This window comes from Coregonus clupeaformis, chromosome 4 (genome assembly GCF_020615455.1).
Source record: "Coregonus clupeaformis isolate EN_2021a chromosome 4, ASM2061545v1, whole genome shotgun sequence".
NCBI classification, from domain to species: domain Eukaryota; kingdom Metazoa; phylum Chordata; class Actinopteri; order Salmoniformes; family Salmonidae; genus Coregonus; species Coregonus clupeaformis.
In genome coordinates, this window is record NC_059195.1 from 6,965,191 (window position 1) to 6,990,418 (window position 25,228).

Consider the following 25,228-nt stretch of genomic DNA (forward strand, 5'->3'; position numbering starts at 1 on the left):
ATGTTTTGTACACTCAGTGTAGGTACAGTATCAGCTTAAAAGGGGTTCATTTACAATCTTTGAGTTTAACATGCAATCTCAACACTAACCCTAACCTGAATTCTGTGTAATTACTCAATTTCAAGCCATTTGTCAATGGGTTTTGTACCATAATGTTTGACCAGTGCACCTTCCTAACATCAGGGTGCAGGACACAGTCTTTGCCAGTGAGAACCAAGAGGGGCCCAGCTTTGTTCCTGCCTCCAGAAGGCTACTGAGTAAGAAGGGCTGCATTCTGTTCCATTAAGCCCTCTGCACCACCAAGTCCCCTGAAGTACTACCACAATATCCTACCCCCAATTCAGTAGTGGTCTTCCGTGAGGTGCACGGCTGTAAGTTTTGTCCTCCGTGACTGGGAAAGACCCATAAGATCCTACATGCACCTGGTTTGAATCCCAATATTGTGTTCATTGTTTTCACAGCCCTTTAAGTAATGAGACTTTAAAACAGTGACCATACAATTAGGAGTAAAATTACTTTGCATGTGTGTGCTACTATGCTATCTGGACTATGGATGCAAGGACAGACAATTTTGAACGGGGCCTAAAATTAACACCCACCACCTGGCAAATGTGGGTAGATTTTGGCATTGGCGGGTAAAATGTCTATTTCACCAGCCATGTTGGCAGGTGGTCAGGGCTCCACAGTGAGAGCATTTCACTTGCATTTGTGAATAGAAATAGTCAAGTATGATCACATTTATAGTAAAATAAATGCTGCAGTAGCTTTCAAAGTATTTCTGCCGTTTTGTTTCATAGCTGGTAAATTAATCGCACAAAGTCAAAGAACTACAAATCCTATATAGCCTATTCCACCTCATGCTACAACACTGCCTGGCAGGGGGATGTGCGCACGTGAAGAGCTGAGTGAAAGATTAATTTTTATACTGATGGCCGGGGGACCAGGATTGATGTAGCCACAGGGAAAGAGTCTGCCTTGGACCTCACTCTGGTATCTAGTGCGATGGGTGAGCAGGTGATGGCTCGGGTGGATATGAGAGGGGATGTGGATAGTATGAATAACTGGGTGAGAACAACGTTAGTGGGGGCAGCTACTGAGGCTATACCTAAGAATTCAGGGAGGAGGAGGAGGAGGAACGTTATCCCATGGTGGACGGAGGAGTGTGGGGCAATGGTGAGGAGTAGGAACAGGGCATTTAGAGTACTGCGAAGGAAGCATAACTTCAAACATCTGATTCGGTATAAGCAGGCCCAGGTCCTGGTGAGGATAACTATTCGTCAGGCAAAGAGGTCATGTCGGCGTCTGTTCTGTGACACCATTGGAAGGGCAACACCTGTGGGAGAAGTGTGGGGAATGATTAAGAGGATGAGTGGGGTCAGAAGGGAGTTGGATTATCCAGTGTTGACGAGTGGGAAGGATGTGGCAGTAACAGATGTGGAGAATGCAGAGATGATGGCCAAAGCATTTGTCCAAGTGCATAGCTCTGCAAATTTGTCAGAGGAGGGGCAGAGGGGGAGAGAGAGAACGAGAGAGGAGCATCCTGGAGTGCTGGATAGGAGGGAGGATGTAAATGATGCGTTGAATATACCATTTACCATGGCAGAGGTAAAAAGGGCAATAGGTAAAGCTGGGTTAACTTCACCTGAGAAAGATGAGGTGTGCTATGTGATGTTGGCCCATCTTAGTGATGAGGCACTGGATAAAGTATTGGTGTTGTACAACAGAGTGTGGGAGGAGAGGAGACTACCGGGCAGCTGGAAGGAGGTAGTAGTGGTACCAATCCGGAAGCCAGGGAAGGACCTAATGAGGCCAACAAGCTATCGGCCAATAGCTTTAACATCACATGTATGTAAGATTATGGAACGTATGATTTCGGAGAGGCTAACTTACTTCCTGGAGAGCAGGGGGCTAGTATCGCCACATTAGAGTGGGTTAAGGAAGGATAGGGGAACTATGGACCCAGTGCTCTGCTTAGAAGCAGAGGTCAGGAAGGCAGTTACTGTTGTAACTGTCTTTTTTGATGTGGAGAAGGCATATGATATGATGTGGAAGGAGAGGTTGTTAATCCAGCTTGATATTATGGGGGTAGGAGGAAGAACGTACAACTGGATAAAGGATTTCCTGTTTGGAAGGTCTATCCAGGTGAGGGTGGGGAAGTCTCTATCAGGCAGCTACCTGGTGGAAAACAGTACACCGCAGGGGAGCGTGATTAGTCCTCTGTTGTTCTCAATCATGATCAATGATGTTTACTCTCAGGTACGGATGGATATTTGGAGGTCTTTATTTGCAGATGATGGGGCCTTATGGAAGAGGGGAAGAAATGTACCATACATAGTCAGGAAGGTACAGGAAGCAATTGATGAGGTAGAGCGGTGGGCATTAATGTGGGGATTCAGGTTCTCTGTAGAGAACACTCAGACAAAACTCTTTACCAGGAGGTAGGTGTGAGATGAGGTATGCTTGAGGTTATATGGGAGAAACTTGGAGAGGGTGGGGGCCTTCAGGTTCCTTGGGGTATACTTTGACACTAGACTGACCTGGGTAGAACACATTGAGAGAGTGGTGGGAAAGCGTAAGAAGGTGCTAAATGTGATACGCTGTCTGGTGGGGAAGAAGTGGGGGGCTGGGCGTTCCTCATTGAGGACCATGTATGTTGCATTGATCCGATCTGTAATAGACTTTGTAGTATAGCGTATGGTTTGGCAGCCCGGACCTCATTGGAAAGGCTAGATGTTATACAGGGGCAAGGACTTCGAATATGTAGTGGGGCGTTTCGGACCTCCCCAGTGGCTGCACTACAGGTGGAGATGAGGGATATGCCATTGCAGATTAGGAGATACTTGAAGTTGTATGGAAGGAATCTGGAGAGAGTGGGAGGGTTTAGGTTCCTGGGGGTCTGGTTTGACACTCAAATGACATGGGCGGAGCATATTAACAGAGTAATTGTCAAAGGAAATAAAATATTGAGTGTGATGCATTGCTTGTCAGGAATGGATTGGGGGCAGATTGAATGGCGTTGAAAATGATATATATAGTGCTGTTAAGGTCATCAATGGATTATGGATGTATAACATATGGATCAGCAGCTCAGACATCTTTTAAAAAAGCTAGATGTTATCCCGAGTGGCGCAGCAGTCTAAGCACTGCATCTCAGTGCTAGAGGCATCACTACAGACCCTGGTTTGATTCCAGGCTGTATCACAATCCAGCCATGATTGGGAGTCCCATAGGGTGGCGCACAATTGGCCCAGCGTCGTCCGGGTTTGACTGGGGTAGGCCGTCATTGTAAATAAGAATTTGTTCTTAACTGACTTGCCTAGTTAAATAAAGGTTAAATAAAAATAAATAAAAAATATCCAGGCCCAAGCCCTAAGAATATGTTGTGGAGCACTCAGGACCTCCCCAATGGCATCGATGCAGGTAGAGTTGGGAGAGATGCCGTTAAAGTTAAGAAGACAACAGCTAGCCATGACATATTGGGTAAATCTACAAGGACATAAGGTTACACATCCTACTAAAAGGTGCTCCTAGAGTGCTGGGAACAAAAATCTGAATACAAGCTTTTGGTGGATAGAAAATTGCATGGCGAGAGAGATGGGGTTGTTTGGGAGGGAGTTTAGCCCCTCTGTGGTTCTTCCTGCTATCCCACCTTGGGTTCTCCCTCAACCAGTATTATATCTAGGGTTGCTTGAGAGGGTAAGAGATGTTGAGGAAGGAGTAGATTCAGTTGTAAGTGAACATTTAAGAACACAATACTATGCTTTCTTGAATATATTCACATATGGATCTAAGGACCCTAAAACAGGGAGGACAGGAGCAGCTTTTAGTGTTCCTGAGTTTAAGGTGGCAGTGACGAAAAGAGCAACAGATAATTTATCTGTTTACACAATGGAGTTGTTGGCCATACTATTGGCTGCAGAGTGGGTGGAGGAGGTGAGGCCAGACATCTGCTCTGACTCCTGTGCAGCACTGATGAGCTTAAATTCATGTGTGTCTCAGAGCAGACAGGATGTATTGTATGAGGCTTTGCAGTGTTTGTATAGGGTGAAACAGATGGGGGTATTTGTGATGTTCCTCTGGGTACCAGCTCATGTGGGAGTAGAGGGGAATAAGGAAGTGGATATTATTGCCAAGCAGGCTCTTAAACATCCTAATGTTGAGATGGAATCGTCAATCAGTAAAGCAGAAGCCAAGGGATTAATAAGAACAGTTGTTGAAAATAAGTGGCAAGAGTTGTGGAACAGGGAGAGTAAGGGAAGACACCTGTATAAGATCCAGGAAAAGGTGAGTGCAGGAAGGTCCTCAGGCAGACAGAGAAGGGAGGAAAGTGTAGTCACAAGGCTGAGACTGGGATACACAAGGCTAAATAGTACATTGAATGTGGTGGGGGAAACATCCGACTGGGATGTGTGATCATTGTCAGGAGGAGATGGAGACAGTGGAACATGTTCTATTTCAGTGCCAGCAATATGTGAGAGAAAGGAAGCGATTGTTATTAGATTTGAGGAGTAATAGGGTTGAAGAGCCAGAATTAAGTGAACTGCTGGGGAAATCTTCAGGGGTAGTATTTAATTATGTATTTCGTTTCCTTAGGGAGACGAGATTATTGGGTAGGATTTAGACCTTCACTGTCTCTGGTCCACACTCCAGTCCAGTTGGTGGCGGTAATGCACTTTAAAGTTGGTTGCCAACCGCCATATAAAAGCCACAGAAGAAAAAAATAAGAAGAGTAAGAGGAATTCCACGTGTGTGTGCGCTCAGCTGCAATCATGGCAGATCTTCAGATGAGGCTTCTTCGGCAGAAAATCCAGAAAAGAAGCGAAAAGAACAAAGAGCGAAAGCTACTTCAGAAACGGAAACCGGAGGAAGATAATGGTAACTGTTTTTCGAGTATCATTGTCGACAAGTTGTATTGACACTCGCGCTAGCCAACCTCGAAGCAAGGCTAAGTAGCTAGCTATGTTAGTTTGCTTAACTATCTAGTATGTCTCTGGTGGATGTTTCTGCAGAGTTGATTGTCTATATCGGAAGTCACGCATTAAAGACAGTCTTTTAGTTCAGTAACGAGTGAATGAACATGATCCCCATTCCGTTAGCTTGTGGTGTTTTTCTAGCTAACGTTAGCTACTACATTTACATTTTAGTCATTTAGCAGACGCTCTTATCCAGAGCGACTTAGTTAGTGAGTGCATGGGTCATTCTACAGATTCGGTGCCTTTTGTGATTGAGGAGGATGAAACAATGAACATTAAAATCTTAAGCTTTTTTTTATTTGATGTGACAAAGTAATGTGTGTACTTGATAGAAAATACCTTTTCCCATCTCAATGTAGAGTATTAAGTTATTATTCTGTATTATTTTCTCAAACAAGTCCCAATTTAATTCAACCCCGTCACAGTCATTTTGTTATTCAACTATTCATTTTTCCAATAAGCTTGAGATCAGCTTCTGGCATAATCTCACAGTTTAGATGTCCCTTGTAAATAATGGCATATTGTAATTAAAGAGAAAATCAAGAAAAACTGACCAGCACCATCCTTTCCAGTTTACGATGAAGAAATTTCTAATCTAACTCCACATTTTCGCAAGAAATGTGCAAGAATGCTGCGTAATTCCTGACAAAATTGAAATAGCCTTATTTACCCTGATTTAATACACACAATAAAAACACTATTGATGTTATATTTTGTGTATTTAATACAAAAATGTAAAAAAAATAATCTCGTAACAGGGATGAATGCACCGCAACAGGGTTGAAAATCATGTAACAGGGTTGAGTGAAAAGCATCACGTGTCATATGTTTTATCTTTTGAGATCACTAACATGTTGCCATTTTTTAAACCTACTGTCAACATAGCTTTTAAAATCTAAAGAATCTAGATGAAAGCTAGACAGAGTAAAACACATTAATGAACTAATAACAGTAACAACATTTCATTGATTTCATAAAAATATCCATCTGATAATGGCAGGAGTCTGTTTGAACATTGAGCAAACATCTTAACATTGATAACCTATATAGGTCACATGTTGCCATTTTTTAACATTTTAAACTACTGTCAACATAGCTTTTAAAGTTTAAACAATCAAGATGAAATCTAGACAGATTAAAACACATTAATAAACTAACAACAGTTACAACATTTCATTGATTTCATAGAAATATCCAGAGTAATGGCAGGAATGTCTGTGTTGTTTGAACATTAAGCAAACATCTTAACATTAATAACCTATAGGTAAGCCTACAGTTTGTTCACCATTTTTACTGAGAGAGCCTAGCCCACACTTCCTTCTGTATTTCCATGTGCCTAGAAGTCACCGGTTTAGGGGGATCAATGTGTTCCAAGATGTCCTCAAATGGATACCACAGGATATCATCAAGAAGTGGCCAGAAGTACCTATTTGGTCCAGCACAGCACATGCATTTGACCTGCACATGGGATTCATCTGTGGCTAGAATTATTCCGGGATAGAAATCGTCATCATATTTGGCCACGCACCATTTCCCGCATATGTCTGGATTTGCCCAATCAACCTCCCTCTGTGACACGACTGATGTAACTTTAGGGGGTAAATGTGAAATGTTGTGTATTGAAACACTGGCATTCCAGTTTCTTGTTGTGGACTGTGCACATACAGCTTACATCACGGTAGGCAATTTGCCTTGCAGCCACACAAACAACTTGGTGGATCCGCATTGTGGATGGAACTACTGGCAAATTGGCTGGCATACCTTGGACGGCTTTCTCGATGGCCTCGTCTTCAATGAAGTAAAGCTTGATGGCAGTGTTGTTCTCCTCTAAGACCCTGTACAGAGTATGAGCATTTGGGATGTCACATCCTTGACTTATCAGCCTGTCTGCGGTTCTTTTTAGGGTTGCACCAACACCATCTGGTGCTCCCTTCCCATGCCCTGCTTCAAAGAAATTCCAAGACCCTGCCCTCAAGCCCCTCTTGGCCAGTTCTGTGCTGAACAGAAAGAAATTGCCTTTTTGCCTGTACTGGGTACAAGGGCCATCGCTGAAGAAGTGTACTGTTGATACCTTTGCTTTTGCCGCTCCTTCGCTTTTCTCCATCCCTTTCTCCTCATCTTTTGACCTCTCTTATCTAGATCTCCTTTTCCTTTCTTCTTTCCTGCTAAAACATATTTTGTCCATCTCATGCGTTCACTCCAGAGGTACTTTTCCCTTCGTTCTGGATCAGCATTTCTTCTTGCCCTGTACTCTCTTTGCCTTTCTGCTGCTGTTTTTGCCATTGTTGAATCTGAAATTGTAGGTCAAGGTCAAGTCAATGACCAGTTTACTCTCCAAAACTAATTACTGTATCCTTTTAATCACTATGTAGTAAAATGAACGTGAACTTGCAGATAATACTCCTAAATATGTCAGTACAAACCAGTCGGCTAGTGAACATGAACCCCTCACGCACCAGTTGCCAAGGCAGTATACTGTATGTCTTTTTAGACTAGTCTTCATTTACATTCTCTAGTCTTTTTATGCATTACCAAATTATGCTTTAAAGCAACAAAACTTTATTTTCTGTTGATTGTGTGTCCATGACCACCACCACCTCGTGTCTTAAAGATCTTACATTTCCAGGAGAATTACCTGACCACCGGCGCGCGGATGTCCCTCACCTTCCTCTCTATGTGTGTTTCCTTTCTGCTGCTGTTTTTTCCATTGTTGAATCTGAAATTGTAGGTCAAGGTCAAGTCAATGACCTGCTTACTCTTCAAGACTAAATATTGTATCCTTTTAATCACTATGTAGTAAAATGAACATGAACTTGCAGATAATACTCCTAAATATGTCAATGTATATAGGAGAGAGAACAAATTAATTGTCACTTTTTTAAAAAAAATCTTCGTACTTTTAGTTGATACTGTAAAACCGTAAACAACAAACATTCAACAAGAAAATATGATTGGTATTAAGCAATATACATTAAATATTGCTAAGATTTAACAGCTATTCAACCCTGTAACAGCCATTCAACCCCGTAACATTGAAAAATGTGATGGGGTTGAATGTGACAGGGTTGAAGATTTTGTGCTAATCTGTTGCTAATTCGGGATGCTAGCAGCTAGCAGTGTGCCACATGGCATTATTCAACAAAATACATTGTTATACTTCATAGCTATAAAAACAATTATTGGTAAAATCTTAACTATGAATTCCCCCCCAACAGAGTTGAATACCTGAGATTGACAAAGCCCATATGTGCTTAAAAAACATGAAATATTTATAAAAAGTGAGAGAGCAGCTTACCACTTGTCACACCAGGCTTCTCTGAAGACTTGTATGATGTCACTTCCTCATAAATGATGTCCACAGGATCAAACCATTATTTAATTGTGAGTGGGGGGTATTGTTGCGTTACGGGGTTGAAAGAAATACAAGGACAGGGGTAAAAGCCTGAATTTCTCAGAAAATAAAATGTCTTATGCTGAGAAAATGGATTATGCATAATAAGGGGGCATATACAATTCATTTAACAAAAAAAAAGCATTATTATTTAACACTGTGTACTCAAAATGAGTCACGCCATTTGCATGATGGTCAATAGGGACAGGCGAAATTCTTAATACTCCTAAGAAAAGCAAACATATAAGTATTGAAATTCATCTCTGTTTAAAATCATATTCTCTACTCCATATTAAAAACATGTAAAACTTTGAAATGTTGTAATTTAAGTGTAGTTTGATAAATGTTCTGACAAGTTATAACACTAGTACATCTTGGGACACTGACAATACTGAAATGTCACCGAATCTGTAGAATGACCCGCATACATTTTCATACAGGCCCCCCCTGTGGGAAATGAACCCACAACCCTGGCGTTGCAAGCGCCATGCTCTACCAACTGAGCTACAGGGGACCTACAACTGTTTATTTTTTTAGCTAATGTTAGATATAAGTAAAACACCAAAATCCTACTGCAATGCTACGCTATTTAACTACTAATTCGGCAATTTCGAAACATTGTTGTACAAGTGAGGTTTTGAGACATTGATCTCTTCCCGTTATTGATATCTGCCATATCTGAATGAAGAAGTTGCCAATCGGTTAGTTAGTCAGTTAGCTAACGTTTGCTAGCTAGCTACATGGCATTGGTTGTTAGATAGCCTGGTTGATGTGATTTTATATTCTGTGTAACGTTACTTTATTCACAGACGACGCAAACCGACTTCCGGAGGAGTGTTGTGATGAAAGGAGTCAGGTGGCCACTGCAATGTCAAAGCCACAGAATGCCAAACCCACTAATAAGCAGCAAAAAGAGAAGAATGTGTCTGCAGAGGTGGACACAGAAGAACATTTTGTCAAGAAGAAAAAGAAAAGGAAGCTCAACACCACTGAATTGCCAGGTAATGTTGTGTACTACTCAGTAATTTATTAGAATGGTTGTTGAACCATTCATGGGGTAAATGGCTAAAAGTGTCAGTTTCCCAAGTAGTGAATCTTGTCCATGTCAAATAATATTGACATGTTTCTAATGTAGGTGTGAAAAAATCCAAGGAGGAGGATATGGAGGAGGAGAGGGGGCTGAATGTGACAGATGAGGATGCTGATCAGACCACAGACCAACCCACACAGCCTCTTGAATGGGGGGAGGAGGATGAAGAGGGCGACGATGACAAGGGAAGTGAGGATGAGGTGGAAAAGGGGGAAAGAGAGAAGTTTGGGGATGATGAAGAGGAAGATGGACCAGAGCTCCCATCTGGCTTGACAGGTATTCAATGTTCAATGATATAGACATACAGTGGGGAAAAAAAGTATTTAGTCAGCCACCAATTGTGCAAGTTCTCGCACTTAAAAAGATGAGAGGCCTGTAATTTTCATCATAGGTACACGTCAACTATGACAGACAAATTGAGAAAAAATAATCCAGAAAATCACATTGTAGGATTTGTTATGAATTTATTTGCAAATTATGGTGAAAATAAGTATTTGGTCACCTACAAACAAGCAAGATTTCTGGCTCTCACAGACCTGTAACTTCTTCTTTAAGAGGCTCCTCTGTCCTCCACTCGTTACCTGTATTAATGGCACCTGTTTGAACTTGTTATCAGTATAAAAGACACCTTTCCACAAACTCAAACAGTCACACTCCAAACTCCACTATGGCCAAGACCAAAGAGCTGTCAAAGGACACCAGAAACAAAATTGTAGACCTGCACCAGGCTGGGAAGACTGAATCTGCAATAGGTAAGCAGCTTGGTTTGAAGAAATCAACTGTGGGAGCAATTATTAGGAAATGGAAGACATACAAGACCACTGATAATCTCCCTCGATCTGGGGCTCCACGCAAGATCTCACCCCGTGGGGTCAAAATGATCACAAGAACGGTGAGCAAAAATCCCAGAACCACACGGGGGGACCTAGTGAATGACCTGCAGAGAGCTGGGACCAAAGTAACAAAGCCTACCATCAGTAACACACTACGCCGCCAGGGAATCAAATCCTGCAGTGCCAGACGTGTCCCCCTGCTTAAGCCAGTACATGTCCAGGCCCGTCTGAAGTTTGCTAGAGTGCATTTGGATGATCCAGAAGAGGATTGGGAGAATGTCATATGGTCAGATGAAACCAAAATATAACTTTTTGGTAAAAACTCAACTCGTCGTGTTTGGAGGACAAAGAATAATGAGTTGCATCCAAAGAACACCATACCTACTGTGAAGCATGGGGGTGGAAACATCATGCTTTGGGGCTGTTTTTCTGCAAAGGGACCAGGACGACTGATCCGTGTAAAGGAAATAATGAATGGGGCCATGTATCGTGAGATTTTGAGTGAAAACCTCCTTCCATCAGCAAGGGCATTGAAGATGAAACGTGGCTGGGTCTTTCAGCATGACAATGATCCCAAACACACCGCCCGGGCAACAAAGGAGTGGCTTCGTAAGAAGCATTTCAAGGTCCTGGAGTGGCCTAGCCAGTCTCCAGATCTCAACCCCATAGAAAATCTTTGGAGGGAGTTGAAAGTCCGTGTTGCCCAGTGACAGCCCCAAAACATCACTGCTCTAGAGGAGATCTGCATGGAGGAATGGGCCAAAATACCAGCAACAGTGTGTGAAAACCTTGTGAAGACTTACAGAAAACGTTTGACCTGTGTCATTGCCAACAAAGGGTATATAACAAAGTATTGAAAAACTTTTGTTATTGACCAAATACTTATTTTCCACTATAGTTTGCAAATAAATTCATTAAAAATCCTACAATGTGATTTTCTGGATTTCGTTTTCTCATTTTGTCTGTCATAGTTGACGTGTACCTATGATGAAAATTACAGGCCTCTCTCATCTTTTTAAGTGGGAGAACTTGCACAATTGGTGGCTGACTAAATACTTTTTTTCCCCACTGTAGGTCAATCAGAGGCCTTTACACTACCAAATGTTAGCCTTGTCAATTGTGCATGTTATGTGTAGCAATCATTTCTCAGTCTTAGATATGGGCCAGGAACTATTTACAATTGTGCCTCTGCCAGCATACAAATATGTATAATATTCTGTGTTTTCCTGGTAACCATGGTCCTTTACTCTAGGTAATCCCGAGGCAGTCTACTTGTGTTGTGTGTTAGTAGGGATGGGCATTTAAAATGAGAATAATATAAATTTTATTGAGATATCCGCAGTCTGAGAAAGTTGTGTGTGTATATAGTTGTGTGTGTGCATCACCATACACAAAAAAAAAAAAATTATGCACGCATGACTGTAAGTCGCTTTGGATAAAAGCGTCTGCTAAATGGCATATTATATATATATATATATATACTGCTCAAAAAAATAAAGGGAACACTTAACAACACAATGTAACTCCAGGTCAATCACGCTTTTGTGAAATCAAACTGTCCACTTAGGAAGCAACACTGATTGACAATAAATTTCACATGCTGTTGTGCAAATGGAATAGACAACAGGTGGAAATTATAGGCAATTAGCAAGACACCCCCAATAAAGGACTGGTTTTGCAAGTGGTGACCACAGACCACTTCTCAGTTCCTATGCTTCCTGGCTGATGTTTTGGTCACTTTTGAATGCTGGCGGTGCTTTCACTCTAGTGGTAGCATGAGACGGAGTCTACAACCCACACAAGTGGCTCAGGTAGTGCAGCTCATCCAGGATGGCACATCAATGCGAGCTGTGGCAAGAAGGTTTGCTGTGTCTGTCAGCGTAGTGTCCAGAGCATGGAGGCGCTACCAGGAGACAGGCCAGTACATCAGGAGACGTGGAGGAGGCCGTAGGAGGGCAACAACCCAGCAGCAGGACTGCTACCGCCGCCAGCAGGCCACAAATGTGCATGTGTCTGCTCAAACGGTCAGAAACAGACTCCATGAGGGTGGTATGAGGGCCCGACGTCCACAGGTGGGGGTTGTGCTTACAGCCCAACACCGTGCAGGACGTTTGGCATTTGCCAGAGAACACCAAGATTGGCAAATTCGCCACTGGCACCCTGTGCTCTTCACAGATGAAGCAGGTTCACACTGAGCACATGTGACAGACGTGACAGAGTCTGGAGACGCCATGGAGAACGTTCTGCTGCCTGCAACATCCTCCAGCATGACCGGTTTGGCGGTGGGTCAGTCATGGTGTGAGGTGGCATTTATTTGGGGGGCCGCACAGCCCTCCATGTGCTCGCCAGAGGTAGCCTGACTGCCATTAGGTACCGAGATGAGATCCTCAGACCCCTTGTGAGACCATATGCTGGTGCGGTTGGCCCTGGGTTCCTCCTAATGCAAGACAATGCTAGACCTCATGTGGCTGGAGTATGTCAGCAGTTCCTGCAAGAGGAAGGCATTGAGTCCCCCTCAGGAGACTGAAAATATTTGGCATGGGTCCTCAGATCCTCAAAAAATTCTACAGCTGCACCATCGAGAGCATCCTGACTGGTTGCATCACCGCCTGGTATGGCAACTGCTTGGCCTCCGACCGCAAGGCACTACAGAGGGTAGTGCGTACGGCCCAGTACATCACTGGGGCCAAGCTTCCTGCCATCCAGGACCTCTATACCAGGCGGTGTCAGAGGAAGGCCCTCAAAATTGTCAAAGACTCCAGCCACCCTAGTCATAGACTGTTCTCTCTGCTACCGCACGGCAAGCGGTACCGGAGTGCCAAGTCTAGGTCCAAAAGACTTCTCAACAGCTTCTACCCCCAAGCCATAAGACTCCTGAACAGCTAATCATGGCTACCCGGACTATTTGCACTGCCCCCCCACCCCCATCATTTTTACGCTGCTGCTACTCTGTTAATTATTTATGCATAGTCACTTTAACTCTACCCACATGTACATATTACCTCAACTACCTCAACTAGCCGGTGCCCCCGCACATTGACTCTGCAACGGTACCCCCCTGTATATATAGCCTCCCTACTGTTACTTTATTTTACTTCTGCTCTTTTTTTCTCAACACTTTTTTTGTTTTATTTTTAAAAATAAATGCACTGTTGGTTAAGGGCTGTAAGTAAGCATTTCACTGTAATGTCTGCACCTGTTGTATTCGGCGCATGTGACCAATACAATTTGATTTGATTTGCTATGGACTGGCCCGCCCGTTCCCCAGACCTGAATCCAATTGAGCACATCTGGGATATCATGTCTCGCTCCATCCACCAATGCCATGTTGCACCACAGACTGTCCAGGAGTTGGCGGATGCTTTAGTCCAGGTCTGGGAGGAGATCCCTCAGGAGACCATCCGCCACCTCATCAGGAGCATACCCAGGCGTTGTAGGGAGGTCATACAGGCACGTGGAGGCCACACACACTACTGAGCCTCATTCTGACTTGTTTTAAGGACATTACATCAAAGTTAGATCAGCCTGTAGTGTGGTTTTCCACTTTAATTTTGAGGGTGACTCCAAATCCAGACCTCCATGGGTTGAACCGTAAAACAGCGCCGGAGAAGATGGCTGCCGTTTTACAGCCCTCTAACCAATTGTACTATTATGTGTGTTTTTCCGCGTTATTTGTAATTTATTTTGTACATAATGTTTCTGCCATCGTCTCTTATAACCAAAAAGAGCTTCTGGATATCAGGACAGCGATTACTCACCTCGTACTGGACGAAGATTTTTTCTTCAACGAGGAGGCCGCGAAGGATATCCTACAGACACCCGACAAGGCCCAAATCCCCGTCATTCGCGTGAGGAAGAGACTGAGATATCGTGGACGTCGGTCGGGGTGCCTTGTAAGGATCCGACGGCGAGCGAGTAAACTGCCTCTTCCATCAATCCTATTAGCCAATGTTCAATCATTGGAGAACAAATTGGATGACCTAAGATTACGGTTATCCTACCAACGGGACATTAGAAACTGTATCTTATGTTTCACCGAGTCGTGGCTGAATGACGACATGGATAACATACAGCTAGCGGGCTATACGCTACATCGGCAGGATAAAACGGCTGACTCCGGTAAGACAAGGGGTGGCGGTCTGTGTATATTTGTAAACAACAGCTGGTGCACAAAATCAAATACTAAGGAAGTCTCGAGGTTTTGCTCGCCTGAGGTAGAGTATCTTATGATAAGCTGTAGACCACACTATTTACCAAGAGTTTTCATCTATATTTTTCATAGCTGTCTAGTTACCATCACAAACCAATGCTGGCATTAAGATAGCATTGAATGAGCTGTATAAGGCCATAAATCAGCAGGAAAACGCTCATCCAGATGCAGCGCTCCTAGTGGCCGGGGACTTTAATGCAGGGAAACTTAAATCCGTTCTACCTAATTTCTACCAGCATGTTAAATGTTCAACCAGAGGAAAAAAAAACTCTAGACCACCTTTACTCCACACACAGAGACGCATACAAAGCTCTCCCTCTCCCTCCATTTGGCAAATCTGACCATAACTCTATCCTCCTGATTCCTGCTTATAAGCAAAAACTAAAGCAGGAAGCACCAGTGACTCGGTTAATAAAAAAGTGGTCAGATGACACAGATGCTAAGCTACAGGACTGTTTTGCTAGCACAGACTGGAACATGTTCCGGGATTCTTCAGATAGCATTGAGGAGTACACCACATCAGTCACTGGCTTCATCAATAAGTGCATCGATGATGTCGTCCCCACAGTGACCGTGCGTACATACCCCAACCAGAAGCCATGGATTACAGGAAACATCCGCACTGAGCTAAAGGGTAGAGCTGCCGCTTTCAAGGAGCGGGACTCTAACCCGGACGCTTATAAGAAATCCCGCTATGCCCTCCGACGAACCATCAAACAGGCAAAGAGTCAATACAGGACTAAGATTGAATCGTACTACGCTGGCTCTGACGCTCGTCGGATGTGGCAGGGCTTGAAAACTATTACAGACTACAAAGGGAAGCACAGCCGCGAGCTGCCCAGTGACACAAGACTTCCAGACGAGCTAAACCACTTCTATGCTCGCTTCGAGGCAAGCAACACTGAAGCATGCATGAGAGCACCAGCTGTTCCGGATGACTATGTGATCACGCTCTCCGTAGCCGATGTGAGTAAGACTTTTAAGCAGGTCAACATTCACAAGGCCGCAGGGCGAGACGGATTACCAGGACGTGTACTCCGAGCATGTGCTGACCAACTGGCAAGTGTCTTCACTGACATTTTCAACATGTCCCTGACTGAGTCTGTAATACCAACATGTTTCAAGCAGACCACCATAGTCCCCGTGCCCAAGGACTCTAAGATAACCTGCCTAAATGACTACCGACCCGTAGCACTGACGTCTGTAGCCATGAAGTGCTTCGAAAGGCTGGTCATGGCTCACATCAACAGCATTATCCCAGAAACCCTAGACCCACTCCAATTTGCATACCGCCCCAACAGATCCACAGATGATGCAATCTCTATTGCACTCCACACTGCCCTTTCCCACCTGGACAAGAGGAACACCTACGTGAGAATGCTATTCATTGACTACAGCTCAGCATTCAACACCATAGTGCCCTCAAAGCTCATCACTAAGCTAAGGATCCTGGGACTAAACATCTCCCTCTGCAACTGGATCCTGGACTTCCTGAAAGGCCGCCCCCAAGTGGTAAGGGTAGGTAACAACACATCTGCCACACTGATCCTCAACACGGGGGCCCCTCAGGGGTACGTGCTCAGTCCCCTCCTGTACTCCCTGTTCACCCATGATCGCATGGCCAGGCACGACTCCAACACCATCATTAAGTTTGCCGACGACACAACAGTGGTAGGCCTGATCACCGACAACGATGAGACAGCCTATAGGGAGGAGGTCAGAGACCTGGCGGTGTGGTGCCAGGACAACAACCTCTCCCTCAACGTGACCAAGACAAAGGAGATGATTGTGGACTACAGGAAAAAAAAGAGGACTGAGCACGCCCCCATTCCCATCGACGGGGCTGTAGTGGAACAGGTTGAGAGCTTCAAGTTCCTTGGTGTCCACATCACCAACGAACTGTCATGGTCCAAACACACCAAGACAGTCGTGAAGAGGGCACGACAAAGCCTATTCCCCCTCAGGAGACTGAAAAGATTTGGCATGGGTCCTCAGATCCTCAAAAAATTCTACAGCTGCACCATCGAGAGCATCCTGACTGGTTGCATCACCGCCTGGTATGGCAACTGCTTGGCTTTCGACCGCAAGGCACTACAGAGGGTAGTGGGTACGACCCAGTACATCACTGGGGCCAAGCTTCCTGCCATCCAGGACCTCTATACCAGGCGGTGTCAGAGGAAAGCCCTCAAAATTGTCAAAGACTCCAGCCACCCTAGTCATAGACTGTTCTCTCTGCTACCGCAGGGCAAGCGGTACCGGAGTGCCAAGTCTAGGTCCAAAAGACTTCTCAACAGCTTCTACCCCCAAGCCATAAGACTCCTGAACAGCTAATCATGGCTACCCAGACTATTTGCACTGCCCCCCCACCCCATCCTTTTACGCTGCTGCTACTCTGTTAATTATTTATGCATAGTCACTTTAACTCTGCTCACATGTACATATTACTTCAACTACCTCAACTAGCCGGTGCCCCCGCACATTGACTCTGCACCGGCACCCCCCTGTATATATAGCCTCCCTACTGTTATTTTATTTTACTTTGCTCTTTTTTTCTCAACACTTTTTTTGTTGTTTAATTTGTACTTTTTTGTTAAAAATAAATGCACTGTTGGTTAAGTGCTGTAAGTAAGCATTTCACTGTAATGTCTGCACCTGTTGTATTCGGCGCATGTGGCCAATAAAATTTGATTTGATTTGATACATTTGATTTCCATTGATAATTTTTGTGTGATTTTGTTGTCAGCACATTCAACTATGTAAAGAAAAAAGTATTTAATAAGATTATTTCATTCATTCAGATCTAGGATGTTATTTTAGTGTTCCCTTTATTTATTTGAGCAGTGTATGTATTTGTGTGTGTGTGTGTGTGTGTGTATATATATATATATATATATATAATTTTACTTTAAGAAAGTTGGGCAGGGGCCAGCGGTGTGTGAGACACCAGAGGGAGAGAGAAAAAGTAGCCACTGACTCGCGCTAGTTAGACATACATGTTAATGCCATAGGTTATCTGTTATCCCATCTGGCAGTGCCTGTCTTTACTGCATCAAATCGATGTAAAGTAGCTAGCTAAGATAGTCAGATGTTAACTAGGCTAGTTGAGGCTATTTTACTGCTCTCCCCCTTCCTTGTCTACAACATTCCATTCAGATTAAACAACAGCCTACCTGTCGGTTGCTCATTGTAGCCTACTCATTTATCTAACTTTATTCTGTAATTTCACTTCCATTTTTGCATTGATTAGTGATCTCCCACTTCACGTTGCTGCACATGGTGCCTCTGACTGTAGTGCAAACAACAAGCTACACGCGTGAAACTTGTGTAGGCTATACAGTAGCCTATGTCTTTGTATTGGGTGCACGTCATGAAAACGACTCAAAAGTTTGTTTTATTAAATTAAGCATTTCAAATGTCATGGTATAGCCGTATCTGTAGCAATGTCACATGGATAATTTTATTTAATTGAGACAAAGCCTTTTCATTTTAAAAATAGGCCTATGATTTTTATTTATTTTTATGAATAGGCCTACTCTCGCAACTAGGCCTATTCAAATACCAACGTCAGTTTGGATGTTAGAATAACCGTGCCCATCCCTATGTGTTAGTGCTAGACTAGAGCCCTTCCATGCTAAACCCACGAAGGTGGGAACTCTGAACTGTGGTTTCTGTATCTCAGGTGCGTTTGAGGACACGTCGTTTGCCTCTCTAGCCTCTTTGGTGAGTGAGAACACTCTAAAGGGTGTGAAGGAGATGGGCTTTGAGCACATGACTGAGATCCAACACAAAAGCATACGGCCCCTACTGGAGGGAAGGTACGCCTACAGTTTATCGCTAAGTTTCATGTTAGGCAGAATCGCCACCTGTTCATGTATCCCTGCAACTCTACCAGGCTGACTAAAGCAGAGCTCTGTAAAATCCATCCAGGACCACTAAAAGTTGGTGACTTGCATCCTAGAATCAGCCCTACAGGACTGATAAAGAACTAATATTGTTTTGGCTTGATCGATGACTCCCTTATTTTATATTTTGAATCTTCTAGAGATGTCCTGGCTGCTGCTAAGACTGGCAGTGGTAAAACCCTGGCCTTCCTCATCCCCTCCATCGAGCTCATCTACAAACTCAAGTTCATGCCTAGAAACGGTAAGATTAGTAGAAGATTGAACCAATGTAGATGGTTGAAGCAATGTTATAAATATTCTGCACGATAACGCTACAAGCTTCACGTGCATATATCTATATGCGGGCTTGGGTGGAGTCAGATTTATGGAGCAGCGGACACATTTTGGTAACGTGATACCTCGCCGGTCCATGCATTTCTAGACTCCCAAATAACAAAGATCACAAGGGGTGATGGCAGAGATTTTTCTGTTGATAACATCATCACAACTGTAAGCTAATTTGAAAGAACCAACTGCATATTTAAATAATAGCTAGGCCTACATGTAATGAAAGTTAAGGTTTGATTTACATTACCATATTTTGTGCCTGCCAGTAAGCTGTAGGTTACTCCGCTAGCAGCTTGCTAGGTAGCTGGCTAAAAAGAGCAAGCAAGCTAGCCTTTTAGCATCCCACATGTCGCTCATGTGAAATAATTTGCCCTGGCAGATATTTTTTTAGCCTACTCGCCAGTCTAACTTACAACATTATCCCAATTTAATATGCTGCTTCAATGTATTTGCTCCCATATCAGCTAAAAATAGAGAAGGCACATGGCTACCAGCTGTTTTTACTGTGTAGCAGTAGTTATTACTTCACAACAAAATACCTTTTGGGGGGGATTCTAATAAGGCTACAATGTAGGGTTAATTGTTTGAACAGTTGCTGAGATTATATTTGGTTATCAATGCTACTTTGATGCATAGCCTGTAGATCAGATCAAGGAACCAAGAGACAACACTGCCCCCACGGCTCCACAAGGAATGATAAGGCGCATTTCATTTTCAGGTAACACAAAAGTATGTTGAATGTCGGCACATATTACAAGGAGCCACCCTTTTTGTGACTAAAAACTACATTTCAACACTGCGCTACGCTCCGTATCTACTGTCTCTTTAGAGTGTGTAGACCCCTTTAGGTGTTCACGAATATATGAAAGGACTGGGTAGGAGTAAGCAATATGGCAATGTTTTGACTTAACTCTCCAGTAGACTAGGCACAATTTCCCTCATTACCTTTCACCCATCCAGTCTTACTAGCTCTGCTAACATCAAAGGTGTAGGGTCTAGACCGGGGGGTGGGGGGGGCAAAGTACGGCACGCTGGAAACTTTAATAAAAAAAAAAAATACATTACACAAATGTATTAAATATAATTTTTTGGCTTAAAATTACTAATTCCGTGATATACAAACAACCTCCAATAGATGCCGCAGTAGCCTGGCAGCACGCTCTGTATTTGGGCCTACAGTCAGATTCAGAATGTGCTCAGTCATCATAGCCACGTCATTGCTTGAACACTTTTCACGTGAAAAATGAGTGCTGTGAAAATGAGAAGTGGACTCTGAATGTCGTGTGTTTTTAAAAGAATGGACAGCAAAATACTTTTTTACTAATATTTGACATAAGGCGGTATGTATGATATGCAAAGAAAGTGTTACTGGATAAGAGCGTCTGCTAAATGACGTAAATGTGTTAGTTTTTAAGGAATATAATCTAAATCGCCATTTTTCAAGCAAGCATGCTACCTACGCTAGCAATCTGTCCTCTCAGGAAAAGGCAAGGAAGGCCTCAACTTGCCACAAACTTAAAAGGCCAACAAAATATGTTTACTAAATGGTGCTCTACTCAAGACTCTGTAACAAAGGCAAGCTACGTAGTGGTGCATAAAATTGCAAAGCATAGCAAGCCTTTTGCTGAAGGGGAGTTTGTAAAAGTGTGTATTACATTTTAGTCATTTAGCAGACGCTCTTATCCAGAGCGACTTACAGTTAGTGAATACATATATATATATATATATATTTTTTTTTATACTGGCCCCCCGTGGGAATCGAACCCACAACCCTAGCGTTGCAAACGCCATGCTCTATCAACTGAGCTACATCCCTGCCGGCCATCCCTGCCGGCACTGAACGCGCCCACATCGCAGTGCCGCACTGAGACATACAGTGGCACTTTGATCGACCTGCATGCTGAGTTTTCCCGCCGCTTCTCAGACTTCACCAAGACTGAGCTGGAGTTTGTGTCATGCCCCCTGTCTTTCGACAGTGAGAAAGCACATCCAGACACACAATTGGAGCTAATCGACATCCAATGTGACAGTGCTTTGATGGAGAAGTACAAAACAGCAACAATAGACCAGGTCTATGGCTCACTGAATGAAAAAAGTGCCCAAAGGATGCTTGTTTTATTCGGGTCCACATACAGTTGAAGTTTACATACACCTTAGCCAAATACGTTTAAACTCAGTTTTGCACAATTCCTGACATTTAATCCTAGTAAAAATTCCCTGTCTTAGGTCAGTTAGGATCAACACTTTTATTTTAAGAATGTGAAATGTCAGAATAATAGTGATTTATTTAAGCTTTTATTTATTTCATCACATTCCCAGTGTGTTAGAAGTTTACATACACTCAATTAGTATTTGGTAGCATTGCCTTTAAATTGTTTAACTTGGGTCAAATGTTTTGGGTAGCCTTCCACAAGCATCATTGTCCATTTGGAAGACCCATTTGCGACCAAGCTTTAACTTCCTGACTGATGTCTTGAGATGTTGCTTCAATATATCTTCATAATTTTCCTTCCTCATGATGCCATCTATTTTGTGAAGTGCACCAGTCCCTCCTGCAGCAAAGCACCCCCACAGCATGATGCTGCCACCCCCGTGCTTCACCGTTGGGATGGTGTTCTTCGACTTGCAAGAGACCCCCTTTTTCCTCCAAACATAACGATGGTCATTATGGCCAAACAGTTCTATTTTTGTTTAATCACACCAGGGGGCATTTCTCCAAAAAGTAAGATCTTTGTCCCCATGTGCAGTTGCAAACCGTAGTCTGGCTTTTTTATGGCGGTTTTGGAGCAGTGGCTTCTTCCTTGCTGAGCGGCCTTTCAGGTTATGTCGAGATAGTACTCGTTTTACTGTGGATATAGATACTTTTGTACCTGTTTCCTCAAGCATCTTCACAGGGTCCTTTGCTGTTCTGGGATTGATTTGCACTTTTCTCACCAAAGTACGTTCATATCTAGGAGACAGAACGCATATCCTTCCTGAGCGGTATGACGGCTGCGTGGTCCCATGGTGTTTATACTTGCATACTATTGTTTGTACAGAACGTGGTACCTTCAGGCGTTTGGAAATTGCCCCCAAGGATGAACCAGACTTGTGGAGGTCTACAATTTTTTTGAGGTCTTGGCTGATTTCTTTTGATTTTCCCATGATGTCAAGCAAAGAGGCACTGAGTTTGAAGGTAGGCCTTGAAATACATCCACAGGTACACCTCCCAATTGACTCAAATTATGTCAGTTAGCCTATCAGAAGCTTCTAAAGCCATGACATTTTCTGGAATTTTCCAAGCTGTTTAAAGGCACAGTCAACTTAGTGTATGTAAACTTCTGACCCACTGGAATTGTGATACAGTGAAATAATCTGTCTAAACAATTGTTGGAAAAATTATTTGTGTCATGCACAAAGTAGATGTCCTAACCGACTTGCCAAAACGATAGTTTGTTAACAAGAAATGTGTGGAGTGGTTGAAAAACGAGTTCTAAAGTGTATGTAAACTTCCGACTTCAACTGTATGTGTGTGACCAAACGTTCTCATGAATTACAACAAATCCCGTCACAGGTCAAATTTAACAAATTACCACTTGTCAGCTGTTCTGAGAATCTCTACATCAAAGATGACACCAGACGTTGATACCCTTGCCAAGAGAGGTGACAAGACCCATTGTTCACATTAAGACTCAAATAACCGTGACTGGGGTAGGCAAGGATTATGCTTTTTCATGGTGGTTATGCAGTGAGAATTATCCAGCAATGCACTTGGATATAGGTAGTAACATTCAGTCAGATTTGGCTTAGGTGATTGGATAACTGTAAATATGGCTCACAATGGAGATGAGAATTGTTCCTTAATATGCTTTCAAAAACAGACCATTCCAAATGAAATGGATGCTCTTACCATATGTTGCACAAATTGTTTTTTTACACTTCTGCGGTTACATTTTGCATGTTTTTAAGTTTGTTACTAAGTTTGATTGTACTTTACAAGGGTAGAGATACAGGATCTGTGTGTGTTTGACTGTGTCTGTGATGTTATAAATTATATCAATTTAGCGAAATGTTTGTTCACAAACTAGGGTAGAATTGTTCTGCAGTACACTAGTAGTTGCGTGTCAATGTGAAAATGAATAAAGGCTTCACATGTTTTGTCACACATATAGTATGTGACCCTTCACTTGGTTGCAAAAACTCAATGTGGCCCTTGAGCCAAAAGGTTTGCCCACCCCTGTTCTAGACTAAAGGAAGGGGCTAGGAACTGAACTGAAATGTGCCTAAGACAGAACCCTGCTCCCCACTATCCCAAGGCACGGGCGTGGTGATCCTGTCCCCAACGCGCGAGTTGGCCATGCAGACGTACGGTGTGATGAAGGAGCTGATGACCCACCATGTGCACACCTTCGGCCTGATCATGGGCGGCAGCAACCGCACGGCCGAGGCCCAGAGGCTGGCCAATGGCGTCAACATCCTGGTGGCCACCCCCGGCAGATTGTTAGACCACCTGCAGGTAACCATAAGAACAGTAACTGTATTAAAGCACTTTTCATACATGTATATCAAAGTTGGGACCAGGTAACCTCTGAGCACCACAATGTTGACTAAGGATCAGACTGTACACTGAACAAACAACTATTACAGTTCATATAAGGAAATCAGTCAATTTAAATATATTCATTAGGCCCTAATCTATGGATTTCCCATTACTGGGAATACAGATATGCATCTGTTGGTCACCAATACCCCCCCAAAAAAGGTAAACCAGTCAGTATCTGGTGTGACCATTTGCCTCATGCAGCGCATAGTTGATTGTGGCCAATGGAATGTTGTCCCACTCCTTTTCAATGGCTGTGCGAAGTTGCTGGATATTGGCGGAAACTGGAACACGATGTCAAACACGTCGATCCAGAGCATCCCAAATATGCTCAATGGGTAACATGTCTGGTGAGTATGCAGGCCATGGAAGAACTGGGACATTTTCAGCTTCCAGGAATTATGTACAGATCCTTGAGACATGGTGCCGTGCATAATCATGCTGAAACATGAGGTGATGGCGGCGGGTGAATGGCACGACAATGGGCCTCGGGATTTTGTCACGGTGTCTCTGCATTCAAATTGCCATCGAAAATTGCAATTGTGTTTGTTTTTCCGTAGCTTATGCCTGCCCATACCATAACCCCACCGCCACCATGGGGCACTCTGTTCACAACATTGACATCAGCAAACCGCTCGCCCACACGACACCATATTCACGGTCTACAATCTTCCCGGTACAGTTGAAACCGGGATTAATCTGTGAAGTGCACACTTCTCCAGCGTGCCAGTAGCCATCGAAGGTGAACATTTGCCCACTGAAGTCGGTTACGATGATGAACTGCAGTCAGGTCAAGATCCTGGTGAGGATGATGAGCTTCCCTGAGACTGTTTCTGACAGTTTGTGCAGAAATTCTTCGGTTGTGCAAACCTACAGTTTCATCACCTGTCCGGCTGGCTGGTCTCAGACAATCCCGCAGGTGAAGAAGACGGATGTGGAGGTCCTGGGCTGACTTGGTAACGTGGCCTGCGGTTGTGAGGTCAGTTGGACGTACTGCCAAATTGTCTAAAACGACAGAGGCAGCTTATGGTAGAGAAATTAACATTCAATTCTCTGGCAACAGCTCTGGTGGACAATCCTGCAGTCAGCGTGCCAATTGAACGCTCCCTCAACTTGAGACATCTGTGGCATTGTTGTGACAACTGCACATTTTAGTGGCCTTTTATTATCCCAAGCACAAGGTGCACCTCTGTAATGATCATGCTGTTTAATTCGCCTCTTTATATGCCACACCTGTCAGGTGGATTATCTTGGCAAAGGAGAAATGCTCACTAACGGATGTAAACACATTTGTGTGAAATACACTTTTTGAGTTTATGAAAAATGTATGGGATCTTTTATTTCAGTGCATTAAACATGGGACCATCACTTTACATGTTGCCTTTATATTTCTGTTAAGTATATAATGTTTCAGTGTCCCCGACTTATAAAAAAACAACTCGGTCGACCGAGAGTCATCTGTTCTTTCGACGAATCGATTGGTAGAAGTTTTAAAACGTGTATTTTTCCATATAAACACACCCTAAGTGTTTTTAATATAATGAACTATATGCACTGAGCTTGTCGGATTCTTTAAACACAGTTTGATGAAATAATTAATTAGAGCTTCAAACTAGTCACCTTTCGCCGAAATTTGCCATTTTGAATCTAAAATAGGTAACCTACGTGATTTGTGTATACACTTTTGGATTACTACTGGCTGTATCCAAGGCTCAGCTAATCGTTCACATAACAATGCAGCGCTCTGGAAAGACCGCGGAGAGTGGAAAGGCAATTAGTCCGGTTACAGCAGCACGTCCTCTGAACGACAACAGCGGTAGGTGAGAAGCCTGACGACGGAGACTGGGGTGATGAAGCATACTTCATGAGCTGTAACCGAAAAACAGCTGGCTTTTGGAAAGTTTAAGGTGAGGGAGCAAGTGT

General features: G+C 43.4%; 1 protein-coding gene across 1 annotated transcript in view; it reads left to right on the forward strand.

Annotated features, from left to right (window-relative positions):
• Positions 1-4,730: 4,730 nt before the first annotated feature.
• Positions 4,731-25,228, forward strand: part of LOC121550480 (ATP-dependent RNA helicase DDX18-like) — a 33,401-nt gene continuing 12,903 nt past the window's right edge. The window contains exons 1-6 of the mRNA XM_041862750.2: positions 4,731-4,875; positions 9,174-9,365; positions 9,500-9,730; positions 18,177-18,312; positions 18,540-18,640; positions 23,022-23,221. Of these exons, the coding sequence (XP_041718684.2) occupies positions 4,770-4,875; positions 9,174-9,365; positions 9,500-9,730; positions 18,177-18,312; positions 18,540-18,640; positions 23,022-23,221 (966 nt within the window). The 5' untranslated portion in view covers positions 4,731-4,769. The remainder of the gene's footprint in view (positions 4,876-9,173; positions 9,366-9,499; positions 9,731-18,176; positions 18,313-18,539; positions 18,641-23,021; positions 23,222-25,228) is intronic.